Here is a 22,696-nt window from a genome sequence, read left to right on the forward strand (position 1 = left end):
AACCGTTAGGGAACATTGGGAAGCTTTGGGGATCGTCGGTAGAGGAGTGCGAGCCGGGCTGGCCAGGACAGGCAGTGCTCCCAGCCTCCTCGCCCCCACTGCCAGGCTACCGCCCACATAAATAAACGCGGAGCAGGGTCCCGACAGAGCGCCCACAATAATAAGAGGAAGGCTGAAATCACGCGGTGTTATTTTTAATCGCAGGGGATTTTTCCTTACCAGTTGTAATTTCATGCATCACCCCGTGCCCTTAGGCGCCGTGCAAAGGCAGCGCTGAATTTCACGCTGAAATTCCCCTGGGCTCAGTGTTGCGGCAGGGCAGGCCGGCTCTGCTGCTTGTCAGGCCTGAGGGTGACGCTGCCTTTGGGGGCCGTGGATGCTGGCAAGGCCTTAAGCGCTAGCTGCTGTTTGGTGGGACTATCATTTATCCAGTGATAAATGAGACAGCAGCAAGCTCCTCTCCAGCAGGGATGCACGGGAGCCAAAAATGATGGGCACGCCTACCAGTAAGAAGGGAGATGTGGCACTACCTCGGGCGTCTTAATAAACCAGCAAAGGCTGCAAACTAAAAGACAGCCTAAGCTAATTTCCATCAGCAAAACCTGCAACTTAGACCTCTGCTTTTCAAAGTAAAAAAAGAGAAGCCACCATGCAGTCCTTACCATCCCTTCCACTGAAAGTGCCATGTTTTACAGCAAGGACACACAATATGTTTGGCTGCACAAGCAAGCGTGTCTCCATAGCCCATGGTGAAAGAAGAAGTAGAAACTTCCCAGTTCTAGGGGGAGATGCTCTGATGTGGGCTCTGGTTACCGTGCCAAGGGCAGGCTTCAGTCGGCTGATTTGCCAACAGCTCGTTTAAACGCGTTTGGTCTGGGTTATGCCAACCTCTGTTGTAATTAGATTGGAGCTCTTTAACAGCTCTGAACACCGTTTGATGTCAACAGCTGAGCCCCTTGAGAAGGCAGAGGCTTTGCACCATCTAGCGGCCACACTAATTCGGAGTCGTCACGTTTTCATGCTCTGCTACCTAACAGACATCGGGCACCTTACCCATGACTTTAGGCTCTCTCAGCCACCCTTTAAGTTTATAATCTAAGTTTCTGTTTTGTTTCCCATTGCTATCTACCAGACAAACAGAATTACCTACATAGTATGTTCTTGAGACCTGCCTGCTGTTGAAAGAAAGGATGGACTCGAATTAAATCACTTCTGTGGCAGGCTGCTAATGCTCCCTACTGGAGAAAGATTTATTACATGGCAAGGGACTCCTGCTTCTGAAATCCCTTCTCTGGCTTGCACTGGACAGATTTTAAATACAGTCCCTGATGGGATTGCTAGGACTTCACATATAGCACAGATTCCAGGTGTCCAGTTTGGGCATTTGCGAGCTCTTTTGCAACAGCTCATTGTCTAAATGTCCAGACATGCCCTCAAATCCTTGCGACACTCAGCGTTTCTGGGGAAGAGGCTCCTTTTTTTCAGGACCTACAACAGATACGCTAACCTACCTAGAAAGAGGTCCTGATCAGGGATTCCTGGTACCCTTTCCATAAAGGAATGCACACTTCCAGGGTGGTAATTTGGCCAAACCCCAAATTACACTTAGTGAAGTTTCGCATTTGACCAGGGAATTCCTGGTACTACTGGGTATTTCCCTGCTGTTCCTGGAGCAGCTTCCCTTTGCTTGAGCCAGTGAGCATAACTGTGGGAGTTTTAGCTGTCCTTCTGTAACTTCCCTATTACTCCAGTCATGAGATCGGCCTCCCCAGATCCGGTGCTGTGCAGTTTCACCGATCTCTTCCCATCCCTCCTCCCCGTAAATCCAGAGCACGAGCTCTGCGGCTGCCCATTTCAAGGGGCAGCAGTTACTGCCTCTAGCCAGGTGCTACTGCCCCTTCAAGCTGCAGTTATGACGGGAATGGGAAAGTCGGTCAGTTTGTGTGGACAGACATAGGCAGGAATCATAGTCCCAGCCAGAGCTCCTAGCTGGGCAGAGAGACTGCTTACATCTTTGAATTGCTTAAATGAGCAAATTGTGTTACATCAAAATTCAAGCTTTTCCTCAGAATGTATTTACAGTGACTAGAATTTTCCCAGAAAAAAAGTGTTCTGTGATTCAGAATAGAAGTTCTGGTCATACCCAGAGAAGAAAACTATAGAACTGTGAATGCCTAAGTGACATCAGGTCTAGAAATTCTAAATTAACTTTCCTGTTACGCCTAATTCATAGCAGGAATGCGAACCAAAGTTTCACATATTGCATAAAATTAAGCTACTGGCGTTTAGGGCATCCTCTCTGCTTTAATACTATATCAATTGAACAGCAAACCCAAGATCCTGTTTTGCAGAACAGCAGGCAGGACATGCACCATTTTCAAATCTAATTGAGGCTGCAAGATCCCATAGTGATCAATAATTATTACTGGCTACTGGCTACGCATTTCAGCCAAGGGATAATGGAAATTGTAGGTTTCCTGCATATGCAATACAGCCATTGAAGTTATAACTTTAGTTTCCCTCTCTAGTAGAATATCCTTCAATGCATGTCATTTAGTCCATCTGGCAGCAGCTCAACAGGAGAACAGGCTATGTTTATATATATATATACATATATATAGTATATATTTGGAGTAGCATAAAAAAAAGGAGTTTACATACAAAGAGATTCATAACCAGCTGCAGCCTACAGAATTTGGGTAACATAGAAACACTCAAAATGTATTGTTTTGGTATGAACATTGTAAGACTGTTCAACTTGACTGGATCAAAACTCCAGCCAGTCTGCCATCCTGTCTCCTATAAGCAAGAGGAATTTCAAGGGAAGATAGAAGGGCAGGAAGAGAGCCTTTTTCATGAGTTTGCCTGATCAGTGGTGATAGATTTAACAAACAGATCTTGAATCTAACTGTTCCAGTCAAAGTCTACCTCAATATAATAACAGATAGTCCTAAAACACTTCATTTGTAAATTAAAAAGTGATCTTGACTCTTACTTTAGATCTGATGTCCTAATTTCTTTATTGGTGACCATGCAGTTCAATCTAGGAGAGTCTTTTGGGTAAAGTTACTTTTATATGAGCTATTTCAGTGTAGTACTGGAAATTTCATCACTTCTGATGTATATAGAGAGTGATAAAGTTGTTGACTAAATCATTATACTTAATCCAGCACTTACTATTTCTGGATGTTGCTTTCTGCATATCAGGAGACTAGCAAATCTAGTTGAATTTAATTATACTAACAGAATAAATTAAAATGCTTCTTGTTACTAAGCTTTTGAAAAAGCTTTTTCTTTTTTTCCTTTTGCAAGGACAAGTACTTTCAATATAGTCTTCAGCTATGTTCAGTGAATGAATGTACAAGAGCCCAAGTTCACAGATATTTTTGTTTAGCAGATGTAGAAGATCCTAAAGAGGAGGATTCTGAAAATAGTTGCGAGATACCCCAGCCTTGTTCAGCATTTCAAGAATAGTTATTCCTGTCTTCCCTTGACATATTTTAACTTGTCAGTTACATGGAAATGCAAGCTGTATTCTCCATCTAAAAAGCATGCCTACTAATTTTAAGGAACAAATTAGAAAAAATAGTGTTAGTCTAAAGATGTCTCATGTTGCTGATCCCTTGAGGGGTTCAGAAGGCCTCCAGGTGTGTCCTTTTGATTCTAGCAGTTGAGTTCTGGTAGAGATACAATTCTGACTAAAATCTCATTTAGTGCAGGCAGATGCCTGGGGCTGATGGAGAGGCCTCGGTGTGCCCCTCGTGTCAGGGTAACAGCGGGTGCGTTACCTGCCGTGGGCCTTTGGTGGACACTTGGCCACCAGAAAGCTGAACCATGCGACAACTGCAGCAATTAAAAGCCAGGCACCTGTGTTTGATTTACACGGATGGGAGGCCTGTACAGAGCAAGGCTCACATTGGACCTGTGTTCTCCAGGAGCGGAAACTTCAAGACCTTCATTAATTTTGAGTCCTCCATTTCGGCATGGAAAAGCCCAGTGGCTTTGCCAAGAAGAGTCCTGCTCTTGCAAGACTTGGATCCTTGCTAGTCTAAGAAGTTGAACTGCCATTAACGTGTTATTTAATGAGTTCTTTTTAAATAGCATTTATGATAAAATGGAAAATTGTATGTACAGTTATCCAAGTAAACTGGAAAGCAAACAGACATATCCTGTTCAAATTGCAATAACGTCTTTCAACTCTCTGTGTTGGAATTGAGTTTTAACCCAGTGTCTTTTACTCCATCTCATTCACTTCTCTGCCCTTACTCTTGCCCAAAGTACAAAGCTAAAAGCCTCAATGAAATGGAAACACACAAAAGATCTTCCATTTTTGTTGGCTGCCTGAAGAGATTGGGGCCTTACTGTGCAAATTAGCTCATATTTCAGATCATGTGGGTATTAGCAGGCCTCGTGCCCTGAACATCACAGTCCTTACGGAGAGGGACCTGACATTCCCTGCTGTGGGAATTTGCCCAGCGTGTGCCGAGCAAAGCAGGAGCTGCGGCTGGGCACGCTGCGCTCAGGCGCTTCCCGGCTGCAGGTTCATCAAATGTCAGCCAGCTTCTATATTTACCTGGGCACACCACAGCCTTCAATAAATCATTCCTGGGGAGGGAAGAATAAATAAATAAATCTACTTGCGCTGTGCTCTGCCAACAGTTTGCCCCTGTAAGTTCGGTATTAAAGACCTTGATCCCGAGGACTGTGTTTAAGGTGGGGATATACAGTGCATTTTATTTTCTGCCAAGAGGTTTTTCTTAAAATGGTGTGATGTCAGAATATGTTTTTACTACTTCCTGCAAGAGTAAGCTTTTCTCCTTATTTGTTATCAAAGGTATAGTCCTATTCCCATTTTAATTAAAATACTGAACAAAAAAATCCCACAAAAAATAAACAAACAAACAACCCCACTCACTGGCAAACCTGAGAACTTCTCCCACTCCAAGCCCTTTTAACCCCCAATTCTTTACTGTGAGTTAGGGCAAAATCTTGCCTATGGGATGCTTGGGGATACCAACCTCAGTTTTGATTACAGCATGAATAGGAATGGGTGTCTGCTAAAATAAATACTACCCTTATAAATAACATCCCCCAACTCTTCCCTCATCCACCCCAAGACATTGCAAGCAGCATTAGCAGCTGTTTTCCAAGAGAGGCTGCACAGACTGACCCGGCTGTGGCGGCTAAGCCGGCTCTCTCCCAGGAACAGGGCTCCAGTGGAAATGCTGCTTCAGGTGCATTCCCTCTGACAAGAACATTAGTCTTCAAGGTGTCAGCAGCACAAATCTGCACTTCAAGAAGGCTACGTAGGAAGGGATCTTAGAAAGCAGCACTAATGCATTTGCACTAATGAAAATAACTATGATCTCCCCAGAAAAAATATAATTTCTCAAGTATATTAAAAAATAAAATGATGCTCATACATCTGATTTTATCATTAACAGAGGAGAGAGGTGGTAAGAACTGTATTTCCCTGGCAGAGTAGTAATATGCTGCCCTTGCTACCATTTTTTTTTTAAATTCCTTACTCTATTCAGAGTTCCCACTTTTATTTATACCACTGGTGTCAGCCTTTCTGCTGCCACTCTTAAAATTCAGCAGTAGCCGCGTCCTGAGGCCTGTGACTCACAGCTCCGCGTTGAGATCACTTTGCTTCCTCCACTTTATCACATCCCCTGCACAAGGACTTCCTATGCAGCCCGTTGCCTCTCCTGCAGGCCCTCACGTAAGGGCAGATGGGGGCCGTTCCCGTCATTCACGAGCACAGCAGCGTTCTGCTCACCCGTCAGGAGCTTCCCAAGGGCAGAAGGGCCGCAAGCCGCCGCTGCGCCTCTCAGGGCGGCCAGGCCAGGGGTCTCGGTACAGTCTCGGGCTGCGGATCCGGGTTTCAACCTGGCGCTCCGGTGTTGTCGGTGGCTCTCGGCTGGTGTTCCTGCACTGCCGCCTCCCAGAGGAAGCTTGCCCGCTAACTGCATCCCTGAGGCCCCGCACGCTCCTTCCCGCTCCTCAGCTGCGCTTCGACCCTCCGTCACGCAGACCCTTCTCTGAGCAGCCTCAAGTGTCTCTTCTGGCCTTTGCTCCTGTAGAAAACACAACATCATTAAACAAAGATAATCGGAGTGAATTGAGCACCACTTGCTCTCTACCATTTCTCATGGCTCACGCTAACCTAATGGGCTGGCACAAGCTTTTAGAATAGCCATGCATTGCATGAAGATACTTTCCTCAGGTTGACAGGGCTATAAACCATATTTGCTCTGTCTCCTTGTGCCCTCTGTGTTCTATCCCAAAGTGTCGGAAGTCCAGGAGAGCTCCGCAGAGCGGGCCCCTTGCAGGAGCCGCGTTCCGGAGGCGAGGCAGCTCCCGGGAGGGCTGCCGCGCCGCAGAGGCCGTACGGCAGCACAGAGGATCCCGACTGCTTTTGCAGAGCAGTGTGAATATTGAACCGAAGGGAGAAACCACTCTCCTCCCTGCAGGGCTCGCAATATGAAATGGAAAGCAAAGGATACATGGGTAGAAAGACATCATGAAGGAACAAAAGAGGCTGGAAAAGGTTCCCCAAACTGGAGGGAAGTTTTGGCATTGCAAAAGTCATGCAACCAAAACAGGACCTTTATTTTCATACTGACTATTAAAGCTGCATTGCTTAACCAAGAGACCATGCAGTTAGTGTGCATCTCCCCAGCATTTTGCGGGACTGCGCGACTGCTCAGAGAGGTTCTGTCTTTCTGCTGCTATGTGTATGACCTTCAAAGCAGTTTCCATAAGCGTAACGATAGGGTAGAAAGATCCATTACACTTGATGGAGTAAAGAAGTAAGCCCTGACAGTTTTATGTAGATAAAATAATGTATAAGCTGCCAGGCTACCTTGGCTCCTCATAAATCTTCCGTGCTCCAAGTCCTCCGGTAGGCTGGTCACGAGGTGCTGTTCCATACTCGGCAGTGGGGAGCTGGCAGTATTGAGTGCAAGTCACACAGACACCCAGGGCGAACACCCGTCTCTGACAGCAGAACTGAGAAAGCAGCAGGAACATCTATAAGGAGAGAAAGCCCTGTTTCTTTCAGACAGAAGAGTCCTGCCCGTGCAAAGCAACTCTTACAGCAACAAGTGCTGATTTTGTATTAGAAAAAGTGTGAAATGTGATTTCTGTACACACTTCAGCATCTGAAGAATCAGGGATTTATAACAAGACAGGAAGCCTGCAGGTTACTGGAATCCTCTGTGCTCAGCTGTGACTGAGTTAGTCAGCCTTGTTACTCATCCCACACAGCAGTTACTGGCAGTTTCGTCAGGTAGTCCAAGCTGTGGAGGTCACTGCACCCTGTGGGTTACTATGGTGTGTTGCCCACTGCTGCTGGTCACTATCGCTGCGATTCGGCTCACTGCTGCTTCAAACGGAGGCGAGGGAGCGCTGGGCCAGGAAAGCTTTGGGGTCTAAATGCAGGAGGCTACTGAGGGTTTTTCCCCCTGAGATGTAAGAGGAAGAGCAAAGGCTTCTTCAAACGGACTTACTTCTGAACACCCCTTTTTATGCATTCATCCAGTATTTCCTAGACTCCTTGCTGGGTCTTTGCAGTCTGCAGGACAAAGGGCCTTCAACATATGTAGTATCAGCTTATGAGGCAGGGAAGGCTCGGGAGAAGGTGCCCGTCAGCCTGGCTCTTTTCCAGCCTGGCTCCGCAGGCAGCCCTGACCTTCCTGCCCACGGCATGGAGAGCCAGGGACAAGGGCAACTATCAAGGACCTCTGATACACGAGGGAGCCTTGTCAGAGAGGTGCTGGACACTTAAGTGAAGACGCTGAACCCTGCAAGGAAACACTGCAACTCATTTACAAACAGAACTCAGCATTTTTATTCATTGATTGACTTCCTCCCACTTTTGATATTCGCTATTACCAGAGAAGAGCGTAAAGACACAGTACAACATTGTTAACCAGTTACGAAGGCTGGAAGGGAAAGCAAATCCCAGTACAATTGCAGAAAACTTGGTGGAGTTGTAAGATTTTTGAACTGATCAGCAATGAAGCAATAAATATCCTGCTGCACTGGACCAACAACAGGACTTTCACTAGATTTGTGGTTTATTGCATTACATTTTGAAACTAAACATACCCATCACCATACATTTGTTCACCAACCAGCAGATGACATTTTTTCTTCATGTGTTATATGCTAAATGGCTATGCAGTAGCTGAACTAGAACTAGTAGAGGTAGATATTTAATGGGCAGTGCCAGGCAGAAATATTTTGTAAAAGGACTTCTTGCCATTTGTTACGAACACTTAGCAAATGTAGCATTTTCATTTAAAACAACAAACACCTTAGGAAAGCAATTCTAAGATGCTTTGGATTTCCTAGTAATACTCACCGTGCAGCGCCTTCACAAACCCCTTGACACGGTCCCTTTCAGAGGCCAGTCTCTGCCCTCTGAGCTTTCTGCCCTGATTTACTTGGGAGACCAAAACACAAAGCCCAGATCCCCTCCTGGGAGGGACACTCATGGGACGGAGAGTCTGTGCCTGGAACAGCCATCCAGGTTGGGGGCTACAGGCTGTGGCTTTTGCTTCCAGGAAAATTCAGTTATAATGAAATGACGCCAAGCTTTGTGGAAGCACATGCTGCTCGCTCCTTAAAATACCAAGCAGCTCATCAATGGAACTGGAAGCAAGAGTCTTTTCCAAGCTCAGCAACTGTATTCTCCTACACCAGGAACAGCTTCCAGTAATGAGCTCGCTCACCAGTTATTTGATTCCTTGCTGGTATCACTGATTGTGTTGCATCTGCATCGTTTTCCTCCACCGAATCCCAAAGCAGTAGGTCAGAATTTATTGTGCATCAACGTGCACAACTCGCACTCTCGCACGGCTTGAACTACTTCACATTTACCACTCGGGTACAGGCTGCTTTTACAGAACTAGCTTTCCTGGAGCAGGGGAAGGTGGGGGAAAGATTTCAGCCAGCTAGCTACTCAGCACAGGACACGTACAGAAAACATTTAAAACTATCATAAAAATGGAAAAAAATACAAATTATTTTGATCCAGCTGGATTATTGTATCAAGTGTGTTTGCTAGGGTCAGTGGCACAGGTCCAAAGCGCACGCGTGGCACCGCAGCAGCACCGCTGCAGCCCTCCCTCGCGCACCGCACAAGCCAAAAACCCCAGTCTTAAATACCTGAACTCGCTCACGAGATACTGAAATTGGGTTTGCACCTCTGGTTTCTTGTATCTCACCCTAATCTCACTGGTGTTTTCCTTCTATAAAGATGACAACAGTTGAGTCTGGCAGAGGAACAAGGTGCTGCACCAACTTCTAGGGTCTACTGTACACTGGAGCACCTCCAGACCTGCAAAAACAAACCAGACACTGAGGAAAGTTTATTAGTCTAATTAAATGACGCTTTCTCCCTACTCTAAGAGAAAAGTTAAACAGACTGACTTCTGATTTTGATCAAGACACCACACATCTATTCCTCCCCTGCATATGGAAATACTAAAACTTGTACTGAAAAAAAACCCTTCATTTTACGACAACATAGAGGCTCTTAAGGCATTTAAGATGCAAAGGAATGAGTTTCTGAATGGTCAATTCCAGAATATTTTACCTGCTCATTCACACATATTCTGTTTTCCTTTGTCTGAAGGCTCTAGCTTTCCCAAAGAACAAGGAACATATCTGCATTGCCAAGCACTGGAGCTAGCTAAGCACCTCCCGCGTCATTTTGGGCCAATGACTACTTTGAATTATTTACTAACAACTCAGGTCCACTTCTGACACTGATAGTGCTTCATGCAGGGTGTGTTAGCACAGCCTACAGTCTCTGCCTAGGAAAATGTCTGATGAACTCATTCTTTTTTTTAAGCACAGGAAAGATATCCATAATGCTCATCACTAGCAGCTCCATTTATGCTGGAAACATCTTCTATCCAGGGGAAGACCTGAAGAATTGAACCTACTTCTGTCATGAAGCAGCGGATGTTGCCGGTTCCTGACCGCAGCAGCAATCCTGGCATGTTGTGATGTCCTTGGTTTGCTCACCGGCCACGGCAGCCTAGCCCCAGGGACTTCAATTTCGGATCTCAGGACACGAAGGAAAGTTTTCACCGGAGGGCAGTTAACTTGCACTGCTTTGTAGAAAACTGACTGCATTGGATTCTAACTTAACTTCCAGCTCTTAAGTTCCTCCTCAAAGATAACACTACATCTGACTGGAGAGATGTGAAAATGAAGGAATTCCTGTGTCGCTTAATCTCTTTTTTCAGGGAAGTTCTTCACTTAGTCTCTCATTTCCTGGGACAGCAGTCTTCTGGAAGGGGTTGAGGAACCTTTCCTACTCTGAAAGCATCAACCTCACAAGCACTAGGGATGCCTTCCAGCAAGGTCACCAGGAAGCGTCTTTGGGGGAGAGCATGATCGATGGAGGCTTCTGGAAGGTCCACAAAAACATCCTTTCCCCCTTGCGTAACGAAAGGTAACAAACGCCTTCTTGCCTTTAGTTCATCTGCGTCAGCACAAAAATAGGCAGTGAGAAAGTACAGGAAGAAATCCCATTTATAGGCAGCACCCCAAAAAAAAAAAAAAAAAAACAGAAAGAGGAAAAAAGGTTGCTTGATGCCATTCACAATCTATTAGGAAACGTGAGCATTCAGCGGCCTCCATTCAGTGTCAGAAGCAACAAAAACGGCAGCAATGCTCGAGGCAAGGCCAAAAGCTGATAAGTTTGTGCAGACAAGGCTGAGCTGTCTTCAGCAGTGGCAGAAAACATGCAGTCCAAGCATCTCAGGCTGCAGAAAAGACTGAGATCTGGACATACTTATGACCAGTCACATAACTGACCAGACCACTAACTGACCAAAGTCAATTAAATGCTCTAGAAGTGTTCTAGTCCCTAAAAGCCTGGCTGTTTAAACACACAAATATAGCAAACAACTTGCATTTCCAACATAAACTACAACATAAACATACACGAGGATAGCTGACCACCGAGAGACAGGGATGCTGAATGCACCACAAACAACGGATTGCTCTTTCCACGGTTCGGGAACTACAATCCGCGGCATCTCTCAACCGTGGGTGTCAATCACCAAGTTCCATGATGTGGAAGAGGAACACCGGGTATGCACCCGATGCTCTAACTAAAACCCTGCAGCAAAGAAGGCACTCACTTGAAAAGCTGTAGTTTATTTTCTCCTTGGTTTTATGTGATGAGCCTATAAAAACATTCGAGCACTTATCTACATTATTGACATGGTAGACTTGTGGACTGCAGTTTGACGTGGAAAATAAAATTTAACACCACACTGGTGAAACTTAAAAGCCAAGTAGTAAAGCATTCTGTGTTATAGGACTTCCCAGACATTCAGCCTTCATATATAATGCATTTAAACTTTATATATTCAACATCCACGCATCAGCAATGACATTATTAGCATAACTGGACAGCACAACAAGCCAACCCTGAGCTGCACTCTACTGAACCCATTCATTTTCAAAGTACAACAGAGATAGGTTTAAATATTCACACAATTGTTTTTCAAAACATTTTATTGCATTATATTTGGTACCTTATGTTTGACAAAGGAAATTACATCTGTAACTGCAGGAATAAGAAGCTGGTCTGTTATTGAAAAAAAATCTTGGGCCCCTTAAAAGTTACAAAGTCTTGGGCTTGCCTGAAACAACTGAGCAAGAAATATATTCTTAGAAATGTAGGGCTTCAAGTATTACAAACCTGTGACACTGTGGAAAAGTTCCAGAGGTATCTAAACTGCAGCACTTTTTTTTTTTCTGCATAACGTGAACAAGGCCTGCTGAGGTTTTAAACTATTAGTCTCTTGATCAGTCAAAATGGTAGTCAGAAGTTCTTCTCTTTGCTACTTCAAGCCATAGTATGTTCTCATTTTATTTTCACTCTACGTGAAAAACACATGCTATCTTTCTAATTAGTTGGTGCCACATCACAGTGCATAATTTTATTTGGTTCTTGCATTACAGTTTTAAAAAGTTTGGCCAACCTATGCTGCTAGGTTCATCTCAAACAACAACGCTGATTTCCCCCCAGCCCACCCCGCTAATTTCAGTTCTAATACAGGTATCGTTTTAACTGGTTCCTTCAGTTAAAAACTGTGGTGCAAGAACACCAAACTGATCGTGTACAGTGAATTTCAGAGACACAACAAGCTTATTGAACACACTATGTTTCTTAATTCTGCTTGGTATCTGCACGTCCCAGCGTCTACAACACTGCAAACATGTTGTAGGTTTTCTCTGTATATTCTGATTCACATTGCATACTTCCTATGGACAGAATCATCCCGTATCAAAATCAGTCAGATGCTAAAGCCCCAACAACTCTTTGTGCTCAGTGAAAGAATCCAGTGCTAAAACAGCATTTTTGCTGTCTGAGATAACAGTAATCTCACAAGACAATTTTAAAGTAATATTTCTGCCACACACCTGCTCTGACAGCTATGAGCCTCCAGATTTTATATAAATTAGTTTAAAAACATGGGTAGGTAGGAAAGGATAAGGGTTTTTTTTTCTTCAATTTTAGCAGCTTTTAATTTTTAAGAAACCGAACGACCTATATCCAGTAATATGTTAGATATTTTATATATATACTTTGTCAGCAGGATAAAAAAAAGTAAAACTATTTGAAGGCAACTTTTTTTTTTCCCTCCATTCTCTGTGTAAGTTAGAACAATTCAGCAGGTGCGTGACAAAAATATTATACACCAGATATGGTCCAATGTTATTTTTTTTCCAATAAGGTTGTTCATATTTCATTGGCCAGTTCTTCAGGTTCTGCAGAACTATCTCCATTAACTGTGATCTTCATATCCTCTTCATATCCAGGGGGCATGAAAGCCAAAGCATAAGGGAAAAGCTTATGACAATTTGCTCTGTAAGTTTCAGATGCTTCTTTACAGTCTCCAAGGCTACCATCACATAAAGCTTCTAATACCTCCATACAAGTCTAATTAAAGAGAAAAATAAAGGAGTGTTACGGTGTCTTAAACATTCACAAGCAAGAAGCATAATACTCCACAGAAAACACATGTACTGCAAGCATTGTTTTCAGGCTTCTATCAAATGACTTTTTTTTTCTAATTAGATACAACATGAAACACCAGTTCAGCACCATTTAAAATAATTCAGTTAAAGACTTTTTTTCTTTTAATCACTTTAAAAAGCAAAGCTAAAAATACATATTTTTTTTAAAAAAAAACCCTGTTCCTTATTTTCCTCAAAAGTTTGACTCTCGATAGTTGGCAACCGAGAACTCAGCTGATTTGCGTGTGTGTGTGTGTGTGTGTGTGTGTGTAGACATCTCCAAAAACATCCAGTATTTTTGGTTACAGTCTAATCTTCCCCGAGTCCAATTCAAAGGATCTCATTCTAGGCAAAACAAATGCAGCTACAAGACAATGAGTCCTACTAAAGAAAATGCATTTTTTCTGCTAAGTCTACTGATACTCCATCTTAAGCTCTTTGAATCTTTTCCTGCCTATTTGCCTCCTCTGTTTAGTCCAAAAATTCAAGTTCGACATAGCCAAAATTCTTCACAATTAAATTTTATATGAAGTCTGCATCTTCCTAACAAAATGATTTTTAGAAAATGCTCTTTTATTTCTTTTTAAATCAACAAAAGAGCACACTTTACTGGAAAACTTACCAACATGCAACAGGTCTAAATATCCTGGAGTCCCCAGAGATAAACAACACAATAGAGAGATAAAGTGCCAGGGGAACCAAGAGGAATGAAGCAATCTACTGTTGCCTGCCAAAGAATCTCTTTGGTACTTAATTAAATGTGCTAGACCCTCTCATACTGATGTCAAATAAAATGGGTTGACCAGGGTACAGAAATAGTTTAGAAAAGGCTTGGCCTTGTGAGTTCCTGGCTGTTTAACAGCTAAAGCTCTGACAGATGACAACCTGTTTTAGCATCATTTATCATCGTTTGCCATGAATTCTCTTATGCTTTCTGTTTACTTGTGGCAAAAACGTACTTCCTTTTGCTAGCTAGCTATTTTCATACTGTGTACAGGACAAAGCTACATTAACTCAAATGGGCAAAAAGGATGTTAAATGCTTCTGTTCACATGAACCCATTATACCTTTCTCTCACATGACATATGCACAGAAAGAGTTTCAGCTTATCTCCATAACTTGCATAAAACTTCTGTGGATATAATAAAAGTAGCTGTGTACAACTTATGAATGTCTGTTACCTGAAGATTTCTGTTAGTGAGGGATTCATCCAGGGTCATTGCCAGCTCTACTGCTCTTTTCTGACTAGAAGGATCTAAATAGTACATCATTTTGGCAGCTATTGTGGGGAGGGAGAAGAAAACAAAAGAAAGAAAAAAACAAAGCTTCATCACTCTGTAGAAGACTAAGTCTTACAATATGCACAACCATAAATGAAGATATTAAGACTAACCAAGGGGATACTGAATTCTGCAGTAGTAGTTCAAAATAGAGAGATTTGGCAGATAAATACAGTGTCAGGGCACACAACATGACAGAGCCTCAAGTCCCACCACAAAGATGCGGCTGAAGGTGCTTGATGTCAGTCAAGATGGAAGGGATGAACTCACTGCTTTCAGCGGCCCCATCTAGGCAGACCGAGCCACAGCAGCAATGCTGCCCGGACACGCACCCCATTTCTCGTGGCCTACCCACTACAATGCGGGTGACAGCTGCTCTTTCAGGACAGCTGTGCTAACCAGAGCTCCCTCAGCTCCTCCCGTCTGGCACGCCAATAGTTCTGCGTGTTAACTGGCTTGCTGGGTGCTCAACACATTTGTGCTGGCAGTCAGCCTCGCCACACACCCGAAACATCTCTCCAAACATCGGAAAACTTATTCAGTTCTGAATATTACTTCACGTACCATGGCTCATACGTAATATATCACTAACATTAAACATATTACCTTTAAGATGTATTATGATACATTCAGCATATACCAAAAATTAGAACAGGGGAGGGAAAAGCCCCCCAAACTCCTGAACATCATTGCTGTCGATACTCAGAAGCCACTGCTAGAAAAGCACCCAAGAAGGAAGAGGAGAGAAAAGAGACAGAGGTCAAGTACCTGATAACCTATGTGGTAGTGAATCATAGTTCTTCTTAAGGAAAGCTTCATTGAAGTTCTTTGGATTAGTTGCTCCAAAAAGCCGATTCATTTCTTGGTTTAACACTGTTCTGACTGCATCTGGCAGATCCTTACTTTCAGATACTATTAAATCGGGGGCGGGGGTGATGGAAAAAAGTGACATTGTCAATTGCATACTTAAAAATTAAATCCTTTAATATTTGTTGCGTTTACATTATTAGTATAATTACAAAGTAATAATCAAATGTCAAAGGCAGTTGCATAAAACTAAATAAGGTAAATAACTGGAGATAGCTGAAAAAAGCTCAACTCTGACAGCTTTCTGATGCTTACAGAAATCCAAAGCCTCTTCATTAAAACAAGTTCCCTTCTCACCTTATTGATTTGTCTACTAGGCCTAAAGATTGAGGTCGTAAAAATATGTCCCTATATGTATCTTGTCTCTACTTCCACACAGAAAAAGTGGTCTTTGGGACAAAGAAAGAGAATCCTTCTGCTAGCCAAACAAATAGCACATGAAAAAGCACAACTTTTTCCCTTGTCCACTGACAGAAGTTGTGAGCACAGAAGTCACATTTTTCACTGTACTGTCGCCACCTCTGCAAGCACCAAGGAATCCACTCACTGCTTCAGAGTGATTTCAGAAGCACATCACATTCCATACAGTCTTAAAAACACTTAGGAATATGTGTTGAAACAATTATTAAACCCAGTTGTAGTCATAACAAACATGCCTAATTTTAAAACACAAGTCACTTGTTTAAAAGGCTTTCCAATATGCTATTAAATATTTTGAAAGAATTGTGGTAATAACCTGAACTAAAACCAATAACTAAGTTAGGTATCAGCTGGAGGCATGCACAGATGAAGTCATATCAGACACGTACCGCTGCTGAAGAGATGAATCATACACTCGTGAAGCCAAGGATGACTAGAATCAATAGCAAATGCTCTCTTCACAGACTGAAGCATCAGGAGGAACTTCTCTGGAAGGGAGAAAGAGGGAAGGGGGGATGTCAAAAAGTATTATTTAGTGTTTGAAATTACTCTAATCAGAAAAAATTAAAAGCAGAGCATATTACAAAATCCATTTTCTAACACTATTTTAACCAGTGAATTAAACTTTTCAAACCACTAACTACCTTTGAACATATAAGCTCTTAAGGCATAGTATTTAACTAATAACAGAAGAATTCAAAAGTCAAGTAATTTAAAACTCCCCTTCTCCTAGCAACTGCATGCCATTTCTAAATTTACAGCATATAATTTTGTTAATGCTTTTTTTGATAATCAACTATAGATAAAAACAACTAAGTAAGAGAAATGCAAGTTGGGGGGAATTAATTCTACAGTCTCCTGGCTCTCAGATTGAAACACAGCAAAGAAATGGGATAATCACCGAACGTTTCAAACTTCTCATTCTTCTCAGAATGCTGACAGCTAGCGTGCCTGTCCAAGGAAAAGTTATATGCATCTACAGGCACCGACCGCTTACATTCATCAATTTTTTGATGAAATTCTGATAGACAACTTTAAGAAACAATTTTCTTTCTTTCATCAGTCTTTCTCACCTACCTTTCCGGAAGTAAATCTCAAAGGCAAAAAGATGTGTCTCTATTTTGTTCTTCACTAAATTCTTCAGGGGCGTTAAAAACTTAATGGCTTCTTCCAAAGGTGCTTCAACCTACAAAATCAAAAAATCATCACACAGGTAAGACACAAAACATAAGCCTATTGACTAATTCTCCAACAAGAGGAATTAATCGTTTCCTATTCTGAGTCACATCAGTTACTCTCAGAAGGCAACCCTCAAGTTCTACAATACAAACAACAGAGCTATTCACGACTACTGTGTGCTCATAACTGAGTCTCTCCATGCAAGCTCCGAAAGGTTCCTGAAGGCTGCCAAGTCATGGCAACATTCTCAGCCAAGACACCAACTGCACCTCGTGTGAAGAAGTTACAGTAACTGTAACTCATTTAAAGAAGCTCGAGGCAACGAGGTATTGACCATGGTCACTATGGCTCAATTGTTATAATCCAGTAAGAGGGCTCCTTTAACAAGTATTTCTGTGTTGAGACTCCTTATAGAAAGCTCTCCTGCAAATGCAGAGATGAAGTATAAGTAGAGCAAGGACCATCTGTTGTCCTTCTTGTTTATGCCTCTACGAAGAGATCTACTGTTCTTATTATTTATATCTTTTTATAAAGAGCTACTCTCTAGGAATAGCTTACAAAACTTATTTGCATACAGTGCATGTCAATGACAATTTAGTAACTTTAAAACAACATTATTTGCCCTGTGTAAATAACTGAGTTGAAGACAATGATGGACACCTTGTGTAATTCCCAACTAATCATATAGTCTAGCAGTTTTCAAAAATTATTTCAATTAATTATACACGCAAATTCATAATGGCATGTATCTGTTGCAATTGCATATGAAACACATTTAATAGCATCTAATACTATTAGAGATTTCAAAGCCGTTTCTTTAACGCCAGGGCTACATACCTAACAATCAAGCCCAGGTGTAACTTTTCCTGTAAAAGGATTGCAGGGGAACAAACACATTTGAAAGTCTTTGGAGCCTGACCAACTGAATTTGGAGAACTCTATGTAAAGTGTTTCTGGCAAGCAGGGAAGATTTGTCAGCAGGCTGCATTCTATAGTCGTAACTATTACCCTACAACCTTGGCAGCCTCTTGAAGTTTCCTGGGATGTCCCACCACCTGCCATTACTCCAGAACTTGACTGCTCTATGCAGCAACTGCCTTTGCTAGCAAGCTAAATAACAGCAATGCTTCAGAGAGTATCTAAACAACTAGATTCCGTTTTTTATAAATCCACTTGCTTGCTGGCTATATAATGAAGTTCATTCTCTATGATTGCAAATACAGTCCCTCAGGAGCCACTGATAGCTGTTATTCCTGTAACATGACAATACTGAATACTGAATCTATCAGTACTTAGCTACTATCTTACAGCTATTACTAGAAATTCATTTTTTTCTAGTCTATGTTTTTCAACACCATTCTACACCTTTTCTCCAAATGTCTTCCTGCTCCTTAGAGGCAGAACCTGTATCACAAAGAGAGTCTTCTGCATCATCTCCCTCCTACACATCTCTACAAACTTAATTCTAACCTCAGATCTATCTCAGCCCAGTCTCCTGCTACTTCTAAATAGACTCTTTATTCTCTTATTTGTTTGCAAACAAATACTGTTGGAGCATTCACTTTCTTGGTGTCTCCTGTTTGCCCTGTCTCTCTCCTAGATTGCCTGTGCTCATCCGAACCAGAAATTCCTTTGGGCCAGAGGAGCGTAATGAGAATTATTTTATATACAGAACAGAAAGACCTCCATCTGCTTAACTAGAAATAGGATATGATCAGCAAGCTAGTGCAATTCATACATGAAGAGAATGCCATCTGCAACAAAGTGCCTATGGCTTCTGGACTGCTGCCTTTGAGAATGAGAAGTAAAAGCAGCAATTACATCACATTTTTGACAATATAACCAAACAATCCTAGAAACTATCCGTCAATTTTTAAGCCATGCCAGGTGTTTTTTGTTGTTGTTTTGTTTGAATGGCTTGTCTTCATATATTATCTGAATGGCTTTCAAACTCTGTGCGTGTTCATAAGCAACTTTTCTACACATTTGTCCCTTACTCAAACCAACTGCTTAACAGCACATTAGCAAGCACCTTTGCCAGTTTTTCAGGGATGAGCTCTTCTTTCGGTCCTCCAATTTCTTCATCATCATCATCCTTCTTCTTTTTCTGATTCCTCTGTTGCTTCTCTTTCTCGGCATTCTTCTTCTCCTCCTCCAGCTGCGCTTTCTTCTGAGCTCTTCTCTGCTTATTCCGTAGCTTCTTTAGCTCCTTGTCAGACATATTGGCTGTAACCGGCAAAGGGCAAAACAGACTATGGTGACTTCTAACTTTATCCCATCTCAATCACATGTCAGTTACTGTATTTATTTTCTAAAAATGTACTTACTAACTAGTAAGAATTCGTTCACCAGCAATACAGAAGTTTGACAGTCTTTGGTACTACTTCGTAATTCACACATTCATTCATGAAATGAGGGCAACAGAAACTAGAACAACAGTATTATGTGCTGAAGATGGAACCAAATAATCACCACACAACTTCACAAACGTAGTGCCAGGAATAAAAATACTCACCACTACCCTTTTGATTTATTCCTTAAGAATTACATAACAAGAAAATTAAGTTTAATGTAGTGATTAAATGGTTTAACAGAATTAAGGTGAAATAGTCATATTTTGGCATTGGCAGTCCCATTTTGCTTTTCATGCCCTGTAGACATTTTACATTTATAATTCACATTCGGATCGTCCCTCTCTTCAGTTGAGGCACGGAGAATTAATTTGAAAAGCATAGTAAATCAGCTACAAGAAATTCTATTACATTTCCACTTTTCTTAATACGAACCTCAAGCTACATAAATGAACTAAGGTGGTAAATCTTAAAACTTGACAAATTCCTCTTAGAGGATTCGGCTGCCTCTATTCATACCACAAGTGATTATGGCTTGGGGCACCTCCCAAGTTGTTCTTATCCAATTAGTAGATGGACAGAGAAAAGAAATACAGGATTTAAATGTTATTTTACATCAATAGCAGAAGATGACATGATTTATATGGCTACCAGTTGGACCTCAACACCCTGATAAAATGTTGAGGGAAAAGAAAGTGGGGGGAGGAGGGAAGAAATCACTCCAAGCACATTTGCTTTTGGCGATTTCTTCATGGATCAACCATGAGAATTCAATGTTCTCTCAGATATTTTTTAAACAAAAATATAATTTTGCCCAAGGCATTCAGTACCTGCTAGAAATATGTTTATAATCATCAACACAAAATATATAGCTGCTTCATAATACTTAGACAAAAATAAGTATTAGCTTAACTTTCAATACACTAATCATGCAGGTCCGGTCCCAATTTGTCCACTTAAAAAGCAAACAAACAAAAATAATAAAAAAAACACACTAAATGCACACCATACCTTGGGGATCTGTTAAATTTAAGAACGCTAAAACTCCATAAAATTAAAATATTCATTAATTAGTGAAACTATGAAACTATGTACACAATAAAATCTAAGAGCGAAATACCTGTATCAGCCTCATGTTCTTTATTTTCATCTGTTAGGGGATTATCATGAAGCTTCAAATATATCTCTATGGCAATTCGTGCGGCCTTGAAGTAAAAGGGGTGTTGTCGAAGCACATCTTCCAATTTTAACAAGTCCACATAAGACCTAAGCGTAATCTTCCTCATACAGTAAGTGTGGAAGTCAAACTGGTCATCCGTAATTTCTACGAAATGCTAACACAACAGGACATTATTTAGCAAGTACTCACAATTGGAAATAAACTTCATTTTATACATATTTTCAAAGAGAAGTATGGAATAGTTTCTGTTTGATAACTAATTAAAAAATATACACAATCAAAACAAAAAAAATCAAACTAAAAAGCAAGGGAATTATCTTCGGTTTGAACCAATATCCACAGAGTTCACAACCTCTTTAATAGTAATCACACTGACATTCACAGTTTATGGAAAAAACCTCCATCATTGTTGCTGCACTTAAATAGCAAATTGATTTTTTTTTCCTCCTATGAACTTGCGTAACTTCTCAGTTTATACCTCTGACTTCCATAAAATACTGAAAACAAACTCTACTCTTTAATCACATGTGGTATGAGAAAGTACTTCCTTTTGTTCCAGATATGCTGCCTCGCTGTCACCTGATGTCCCCTTGTTTTCCTTTGTGAAAGGCTGAAAAGTCCTTCCCCCTTCAACTTCTCTATGTGTTTTTCCTGACCTGAACTCAGTTGCTGCCCATCAAAAGCGAGTATAATAGTGTAATAAGCTAATCATATCCTCTTATTGTAGAAGGTATTCCATAGGTCATGTTTAACCTGCTCATTTTTTAAGGAGGTGGCAGGAACCAAGTGTGATACTCCAATGTCAACAGTACTATGAAATTATACAATGGCAGGAAAGTATTTTTTATTCTCCAGTCTCATAATAATTCCCAACACGGTTTGCCTTTTGGACTGCTACGTAACATGAAGGTTTTTGCAGCAGTGTCTATAGTAATTCTAAGTCTTTTTTCCTATGTGGTAATAGGAAACCCATTACTAATTATGCATATACTTCATACAATCTCTCTAACACATGTTAAAAGTCATTTTTAATGAGGACAAAATATAGTTTAAGTAATACCCCAGTACTCAATAGGAAGCAAAGTCTCTGGAGGAAGCATACTTATGAGCATACTGTTAAAAAACAAAATACAGCAGCACAGTAAACTTAAACAAGCATTTCCAGCCTAGACAGCTTGATTAGATACATACTCTCTCAATTTCATGGCATTTCTTAAGTGCTTCTCCAAATTTATTCATTGCCTTGTAAGCCTGTGCACACTCTGTCTGAAACCACATGCACTGCATTTCATTCAAGTTCTCTACTGCCGAGGTTCCTTCCTGAAAGGACAGAACAGGGTTATCAAAAATGCATCTCACTCAACTTGTTAACCGCTATTTCTTGTATTGCACTTCAGGCTAAAGCACACATCAAAAGGCCATTTAAAAGGCTGAATTTCCAAACTGGATTCCTGCATGTTTGAGATTGCCCTGTATCAGGTTATTCCTTAGTAAGACTTTTTTGTGTGTTTGCACTCTGACATAACTTTTGTAGTCCCACATATCTGCTGAAGTTTTCAGTTCCTCCAGTCAAAACGCTACCTCTCAAGAAAAGAACAAAGCGGAATGGCAAAATGGACGGTTCATTACTCAGGGCTCCAATGTAATAATAATTAAAAAAAGAAATCCCCAAACCAAACCCCAGCACTTTCCTCCGTGTTCAACTTTTTGGGAGTCGGAAAAATTCGAAGAATAGTCAGGTGGTTGCTGTTTATCTCTGCTATTTCCTCCTCTTTAAGATACCAAAGGCGTTCACTCAGTTTCAGAGTTTTTCTTTTTTATTTAGGCCCAAGTATAAAATGGTAGAAAAATTCTGAAGAGGTGGCCTGACACTGACACCTACAGGAATTTTTACTGGAACTGCCACTTTTTTTTCCCAGAAACTTGCTGACTCAGCTAAGCCCCAACGCCAGGGACAGCAGCAATAGGTCATTTCCTAAAGGACCAACACTGCTGAGCAGGGGACACCACAGGCAGTTGTAGATGTGAAGGAAGGAAGAGTGAAAGCTGGGAACCTCTCCTTCCATTTCAGGTTCTGGAAACCACATGGCTGCAGAAGGTTTGTGCTGTCCTCCCACCCACCCTGGAAGATCCTTTGATTCTTCCTTCACCAAGAGGATGGTGCAGACAGGTCCAAAATTCATTGGATGCCTTTTTTAAAAAGCATCCCTTTGAACAAAGCAAGTCACTGACATTAAATACCAGAAATAGACTCCAACTACTTGTTGCTGTTGGGACATATGAATGATATGGCCAGTCCTCAAAGACCACTGTTTGCTAGAAAAGACTACATGTTGAGTGGTCCTGCTTTCACTTATGAAAAT

General features: G+C 41.5%; 1 protein-coding gene across 1 annotated transcript in view; it reads right to left on the bottom strand.

The window, feature by feature from the left end:
- Positions 1–11,391: 11,391 nt before the first annotated feature.
- Positions 11,392–22,696, bottom strand: part of NAA15 (N(alpha)-acetyltransferase 15, NatA auxiliary subunit) — a 29,899-nt gene continuing 18,594 nt past the window's right edge. Inside the window, exons 13-20 of the mRNA XM_026042594.1 lie at positions 21,525–21,653; positions 20,274–20,487; positions 18,835–19,028; positions 16,701–16,809; positions 16,013–16,111; positions 15,105–15,248; positions 14,238–14,335; positions 11,392–12,979 (exon numbers count right to left, since the gene is read on the bottom strand). Coding sequence (XP_025898379.1) covers positions 12,779–12,979; positions 14,238–14,335; positions 15,105–15,248; positions 16,013–16,111; positions 16,701–16,809; positions 18,835–19,028; positions 20,274–20,487; positions 21,525–21,653 — 1,188 coding nt within the window. The 3' untranslated portion in view covers positions 11,392–12,778. The remainder of the gene's footprint in view (positions 12,980–14,237; positions 14,336–15,104; positions 15,249–16,012; positions 16,112–16,700; positions 16,810–18,834; positions 19,029–20,273; positions 20,488–21,524; positions 21,654–22,696) is intronic.

The sequence above is a fragment of the Nothoprocta perdicaria genome, unplaced genomic scaffold (assembly GCF_003342845.1).
Source record: "Nothoprocta perdicaria isolate Ctin4 unplaced genomic scaffold, notPer1 scaffold_31, whole genome shotgun sequence".
NCBI lineage: Eukaryota > Metazoa > Chordata > Aves > Tinamiformes > Tinamidae > Nothoprocta > Nothoprocta perdicaria.